The sequence below is a fragment of the Styela clava genome, chromosome 3 (assembly GCF_964204865.1).
Source record: "Styela clava chromosome 3, kaStyClav1.hap1.2, whole genome shotgun sequence".
In the NCBI taxonomy this organism is placed as follows: domain Eukaryota; kingdom Metazoa; phylum Chordata; class Ascidiacea; order Stolidobranchia; family Styelidae; genus Styela; species Styela clava.
Window position 1 is genome coordinate 424345 of NC_135252.1, and position 7105 is coordinate 431449.

At 37.1% G+C, this 7105-nt stretch overlaps 1 protein-coding gene across 1 annotated transcript; it reads left to right on the plus strand.

The window, feature by feature from the left end:
• Positions 1 to 2140: 2140 nt before the first annotated feature.
• Positions 2141 to 4659, plus strand: LOC144420790 (uncharacterized). The gene is made up of 2 exons (XM_078110439.1): positions 2141 to 3008; positions 3392 to 4659. Exons 1-2 carry the CDS (start codon positions 2141 to 2143, stop codon positions 4657 to 4659), a joined length of 2136 nt encoding a protein of 711 aa, XP_077966565.1.
• The last annotated feature ends 2446 nt before the right edge of the window (positions 4660 to 7105 follow it).

The following is a 7105-nucleotide window of genomic DNA, read 5'->3' on the forward strand; positions in this document are numbered from 1 at the left end:
TCAGGGTTTTCCCAACAATCGGCTGATTTTGCACCGAATACAGATTCAAATATTGAACATATATCTAAACCTTTGGTCACTGACACTGATAAATTTGCTCACAGTATAGCCAGAGCATTTGGTGAAGCCATGCATGCTCCCAAGTTGGAATATTTGACATTTTCTGGCAACCCTATTGACTACTATATTTTCAAGAAAAATTTTGAAACCAATATTGATGCTAAAGCACCTACAGATGCCTTGAAATTAGATTTCTTACTACATCAATGTAGAGGGAAGGCAAAATCACTCATACAACACTGTTCTATATTTGAACCGGAAGTGGGTTATGCCAAGGCTAAATCTATTCTTCACAAGAAATTTGGTGATTCAGATGTTGTAACTGAAGCTTTTAAGGAACAGTTGAACCGCTGTTCGAATATAAAACCAGATGATCATGCAGCACTGCAGGACTATGCTCTTTTATTAAGAAAATGTGTTCTTGTACTCGGTAAGCTTGATAGCCTTGGAGAAATGAATACATCTGATCGTATTATCGATTTTGCCAGTAAGCTACCATACAGCTCACAAAAGGCATGGGAAAGGAAAGCTGTGAGGATCGAGAATGATACTGGTAAAAAGGCTCAGATATGGGACTTGGCTGATTTCATAGAAGAGGAAGCTGATATTGCAGGTTCAAATACTGCAAAATCATTGAACATCAGAAGACGTGAAGATAAGCCACAACTAAAACGACAATCAACACGAAAGTCTACAACTTATACTGTTAAAACTGAGGATGTCAAAGCAACTTCTCATGTCCAGGGTCCTACTATTTTGAAATGTATGTGTTGTTCCTTTTCCCATCTTTTGTCGAAATGTGAAAAGTTTAATGCAAAGTCGATTGAAGAATGAGTGAAGTTTCTGAAAGAATTTGGTTTCTGCTTCAATTGTCTACGTGGAGGTCACTTGGTAAAGGACTGCAAGTCACAATATACATGCACCGTTAAAGGGTGTGGCCGAAGACATCATACCTTGTTGCATTTGAATACTAAAAAATTTGAAAATGAAGAAAATGCAAACTTCAAAAGAAATGATGATAAACAAAGCCCAATTCAGAAGAATGTGACTTCTGCAGTTCAAGCTAATTCAAATGCATGTAAGAGCTCCATGTATACCTACAGGAATATTTTGCCTGTCAGGATTCGAGCAAACAATGTGGAAGTGGAAACATATGCTCTGGTTGATATTGGGTCTGATACAACATTTTGTGAAACAAGCCTAATTGAAGAACTCGGTTTGACTGGAAAACAAAGGACTGTTGAAATCAACACATTAGGACAACGACCAGTCATGCATGATGGTGTTGTAGTAAATCTCACTGTTGCATCAATCGACGATAAAGAAGAAATATTCATCGAAAATGCGATGTCTATTGACAAGATTCCAGTTCAACCAAATCCTATTCCATCTGATGAAGAATTCAAGCTACTTCCACATCTGTAAGAAATTGATCTACCTAAGATTAAAAATACAAAGGTTTCTCTGCTTGGAACTGATTGTCCATATGCTCATTATGTGTTGGAAGTTCGAACTGGAAACAAGAAGCAGCCATTTGCACAAAAATCTCCATTGGGATGGTCGATTATCGGACCATCAGTGAATATTCCATCAACACACAAGATCCATGTCAACTTTGTGAAGTCTGATATGCTACTTGAAGAAGAGATTAGAAGAACATGGTACACTGATTTTGAAGATGAGATTGGAGATTTGACATTTCCAACCTCAAAAGAAGATAGACATGTTCTAAATTTTCTGAAGAGCTCTGTAGAGCATTTCGATGGGCATTTCCCAATACCTTTACCTTGGCGTCCTGGAGCACAGCTGCCAAGTGGAAGTCATTCATTGGCTGAACGCAGACTGGAGTATCTCCAGAAACGTTTTCTAAAAATGATGATTTGAGAGAGAAATACACAGAAAAAATGCAGGAATATATTACAAAAGGTTTTGCGAAAAAGCTTTCGCAAGAAGAAGATATCCCTGCAGGTCCTGTTTGGTATTTGTGCCACCACCCGGTGTGTACCCCAAATAAACGAAAGTGCGTATTGTATTTGATTGTGCTGCAATTTATAAAGGTATTTCTCTCAATGACACTCTCATGCCTGGACCAGACTTGGTGTCAAGCCTTATTGGTGTGTTGACTCAATTTCGTAAGGGACGCATTGCTTTAGTTGCTGATATTGAAGCTATGTTTCATCAAATTAAAGTTAAGAAAGAAGATTGCAATGCTTTGCGATTTCTTTGGTGGCCAAATGGTGACATTTCAAAGAAGGCGGAATTATATTCCATGGAACGTCATATATTTGGAGCTTGCAGTTCACCTTGCATTGCTTCATTCTGCTTGAAGGAAACCGGGAAACGATTTGGTCATGAATTTGATAAAATAATTTGTGGGATTGTTGAAAATGGATTTTATGTAGATGACTGTCTTACATCTTCTGATAGTGATGAAGGTGCAATAGACACAAAAACACAACTTTGTAAGTTGATGAAAAAGGGAGGTTTCAATCTAACAAAGTGGATTTCAAATAGTTCCACTGTGATGGCCAGAATTCCAGAATCTGAACAGACTAAGTCTATAAAGGATTTAGATTTGCATGAACCTCGAAAAGAGCGTGTTCTTGGAGTGGATGCCGATGCTTTTCAATTTCGTTCAACTGTACCTAAGTTGAAGACATATACAAGAAGGACAATTTTATCTGCGGTTAATTCACTATTTGATCCTCTGGGAATGCTTGCTCCTGTGATTCTGGTAGCAAAAATGTTGCAACAAGAAATCATTGAAAAAGGATTAGGCTGGGATGAAGTAATTACAGAAGACAATGTCAAAGAATGGGACACTTGGTTCAACCAGCTCACTGAACTTGAATATATTTCGATTTCAAGATGCTTCAAGCCACAAGAGTTTGGAAATATTAAACATTGTCAGATACATCATTTCTCAGATGCTTCCAGCTTCGGTTATGGTATAGTTTCGTATTAAAGGGTGGTCGATGAAAATAACCAAATACACTGCTCCTTTTTGTGTGGTAAAGCAAAGGTGACTCCTCCGAGGGCTGAAAGCATTCCTAGACTTGAACTTGTCGCTGCTGTGCTAGCTGTAAAAGCAGACAAGTGGCTACGATTAAAGTTGGGTTATTCTGATTGTGAATCTGTATTTTGGACTGATTCAAGTGCAGTGCGTCAAAGCATATGCAATCCAAGAAAACGTTTTCGTACCTTTGTTGCAAATAGATTGGCCAGATTCATCGACAGTCAAATCCGTCTCAATGGCGACATGTGCCTTCAAAAATCAATCCGGCTGATGACGCATCACGCGGCTTATCATTGAAAACACTCATCAATAAAGGTCGTTGGTTGCTTGCACCTGAATTTTTATGGAAGAATGAAGATAGTTGGCCAATAAATTGTGAAGATAAAACAGACTTGCCTGATGAATTTCAGCCAATAGAAAGAAAGAAAGTGGCAACAATTATTGCTTCGAATATTGACACAATGGACAACTACATAAAAAGCATTTCTGATTTACAAAGACTCAAGATTTCTACTGCATGGGTGTTACGATATAAAGGTTTTCTTCGTAACCACAATTCTGTTACCACAAGAAATATAACTGTGGAAGAAATGCAATATGCAGAGCAAGCACTTGTGAAATATGTCCAGCATCAAAATTACAAATCTGTCATTGATAATTTATCAGACAAAAGTGAAATTGGTGACAGGAAGGCTCGTCATGAGATGAAGAAAGTTGAGCATACAAAGTCAATTGCAAAACTGGATCCAATAATACCTGATGGAATTCTACGGATTGGGGGGAGGTTGGATAAAGCTCCTATTTCATTTGAAATGCGACATCCCATCATTTTCCCAAATGATCACCACTTAACCAGATTGATCATTGACTTCTATCACAAGAAAGTTGGGCATTCAAGTGTTTCTCATACTTGGAATGTTATTCGTGAAAAATTTTGGATCACAAGACCAAGAGCAACAATTTGGCATGAATCGAATAAATGTGTAATTGACTTCTTCGGCCAATATTTGATCAAACGTGGAAGAAGTGAAATCAAAAGATATGGCTGCATATTTATTGAACTGGCTGAAGATTTGTCCACTGATGCTTTTATAAATGCTCTTAGGAGGTTTATGGCAAGAAGATCAAAACCCTTTGAATTACACAGTGACAATGGCTCCAATTTTGTAGGAGCTCAACGAATATTGCGAGAAGAAATACAGAAGCTTGATCATACCAAATTAGATGGGTTCTTCAGAAAACAAGAAATACGCTGGTATTTCAATACTCCAACAGCCAGCAACCAAGGAGGTTCCTGGGAAATTTTAATTCGATCAATACGAAGAATTTTGAACAAGATGTTTTATAAATCTCCTGTAGTATCTCAAGATGTTCTGCACACTGCGCTTCTGGAGGCAGAATACATAATCAATTCAAGACCTTTGTGTCGGGTTTCTTTTGATCCGAGAGATAATGCACCATTATCCCCAAATCATCTACTTCTACAAAGACCAACGCCATGTATTTCACCTGGATTGTTCGATAATCAAGATTCCTACAGTCGTCTGCACTCTGCAGTGGCGTCGAGTTCAACTTCTTGCTGACGAGTTCTGGAGAAGATTCTGCAAAGAATATTTGCCAACCATAGCTATTCGTCAAAAATGGCCTGACAAGACAAGAAACTTCACTGTTGGGGACATAGTACTTGTGGTAAACAACAGTGTACCAAAAGGCAAATGGGAAATGGGGTGAATTATCAACACATATCCGGATAGATTTGACATAGTTCGTAATGTAAATGTCAAAACTCAATGGGGAGTACTGAGAAGACCAATCAACAAGTTATGTCTCATTCAAGAATCAAATGTGGAAGAAAAGTAATAAAAGGACTGAACTGTTTAAAACAGCTTTTTATGGACTGTTTATTCAAGATGAGAAATCTTGAAATTATTGCACATGTACATACAAGTTGAGATTTTGTCAATTTTTATTATTTGACCATAATTTCGTTTTCTGCAATTTTTGAACTTTTTGTTTTTAGGGGAAATGGGGGGAGTTTATGTAAGTTCGAAAATTGGTATTATCTACTATCAATGGGGATTTTCCTAAAGTGAAACTACAAATAGGAAGTTCCAGATGTCAACACATGTTGCAATCGACTCTCGCTGGACAAGTCTAATCTTGCCTCGCTGTCACATGACTCGCTGCCGTGTTTTGACGGTAGTTGTTGCTTATTTATTCGCAAGGATTGTTTTTATGTGTTATATAAATTACCTTTAACGTTTGGTTGTAGGGATATTTAATTGCTCGTTCCTGAGGCTTATATTAATAGAACATATAACTGCTGTAACTTTTATTGTAGAATTTTAAGTAATCTAGAAATAGACTATAATTTGATTGATTCCTGAACTGAATTTGAAGAAGTTATTTCTATATATTCTAAAGTTGAATTTGTTATTGCCTGGCTCAAAACGTTTCGGTAAGATTGTAATTTTTGTTTTACATTACTGGTTTATGATAATATTTTCCTCATACTGTCATAGTGCTGTCTTGGTTTGATATTAATTTGTGATCAACATGACTTGTTAGTGTTCGAATATTATTTACTTTAATTGATAATTTAAGATTACAAGTGCTTCAATGCATTATTGTTTCATATGATTGAATTTGAATATTTTTATTTAAATTCAGAAAACCGCAACATTTGGATCATAACGCATCATTCTGTCATTACGTAATACCACACATCTACACCTCTTTAACCTCATTCAACATTGTGAACTGTTTTACTGGATTTATTTCAATATATCAAATTTCATTGAACAACATCATTCTTTTGATATTTGTGGCGCTGGAGGACACACTGAGAGTTGCGCGTTTTCGAATAGTTTTCCAAGAATCAAAGAACAGCCAGATATTTCAGTCACCCCCTTATGCGACACCTGTATTTGCCAGGATACATAGAAAAGGTGTTACATGGCGGTCTCCGGTAATTAGGAACTCCATGCGCGCTTCCCGTCGCGTCTGGAGGGAAGGAAGGCCTGGTGTGGACTTTCTAACCGTTGTTGTGTTTGCGTATATGTTTCATAATTAAACCTCATCAAAAGTTTGCATGTTCCTCTATAATTTAACTACTAAAGTTAATCAAGTCTTTTATAAACGTTGTTACACCGATTTTCAGTTCTTCCGAAGTGTTTACTTTTAGTCCATCACAAATGAAATATTGTAACAGGATTTAACACTTACTGCATAGATTCATTTTTCCTCGATGTACAACGTGACCTTATTATATTTCATCAATTGCTCGGATGGCGAAAATTCTATTAGAGTAGGGGAAAGTGGGGAAGGTTGGGACACTTTTTTTCTTTTGCATATTTTGAGCCGTTAATTCTGCATATTCTCTTAAGTTTGCGGGACTAATGCATAGAGGGGTAAATGTAGTTTTTATTCAGCAACAAAGAAATTCCCTTGCGACACACATCTTACTACCAAAATGCTTTGAAAAACGTCTGTCAAGTGTCCCACTGTACCCCACTTGTGGGGCACAATCGGACAGACCCTGGGGCACAATGGGTCAGTCTGTCAAAATTCAACGAAGTATGCCCTTAAAAATAAGCAATTAATCAGCATAATCGTCTAAAGTACGGGAAGACTTCGGATTTGAAGATTTAATATTTTTAAAATCAATGTTCAACTGAAATAGTTCAGATATTTTGACAAAACATTTTGCAAAAAAATTTGATTATTTCCTTCCTCGAATCTAAATCTGGAAATATTATTGATTCTCGAATATATTCCATATTGGGCCATGGGTCGAAAGAAACCATTATATTACACAAAATATAACGCATCTCTAAGTCTCTAAGCACTTATTGTATCAAACACTGTCGAATTGTGCCCTGTAGAGCATGTCCCACTGAACCCCGGTCCATTGTTCCCCATAGGAAACAAATACTTTCAGACCATCCCACGGCAAAATTCGGAAGGCACAGCCAATCGCTAACGTTAGGAATATTTTACAGTGGACTGACGCTAAAGAATATCAGACGA

Bases quoted from the DNA above. Each gene is read 5' to 3' on its own strand.
- LOC144420790 (XM_078110439.1), top strand. From the start codon at position 2,141: ATGCCTGGACCAGACTTGGTGTCAAGCCTTATTGGTGTGTTGACTCAA. The intron at 3,009-3,391 runs GTATAGTTTCGT...TCATCAATAAAG, and splicing joins TGCTTCCAGCTTCGGTTATG to GTCGTTGGTTGCTTGCACCT.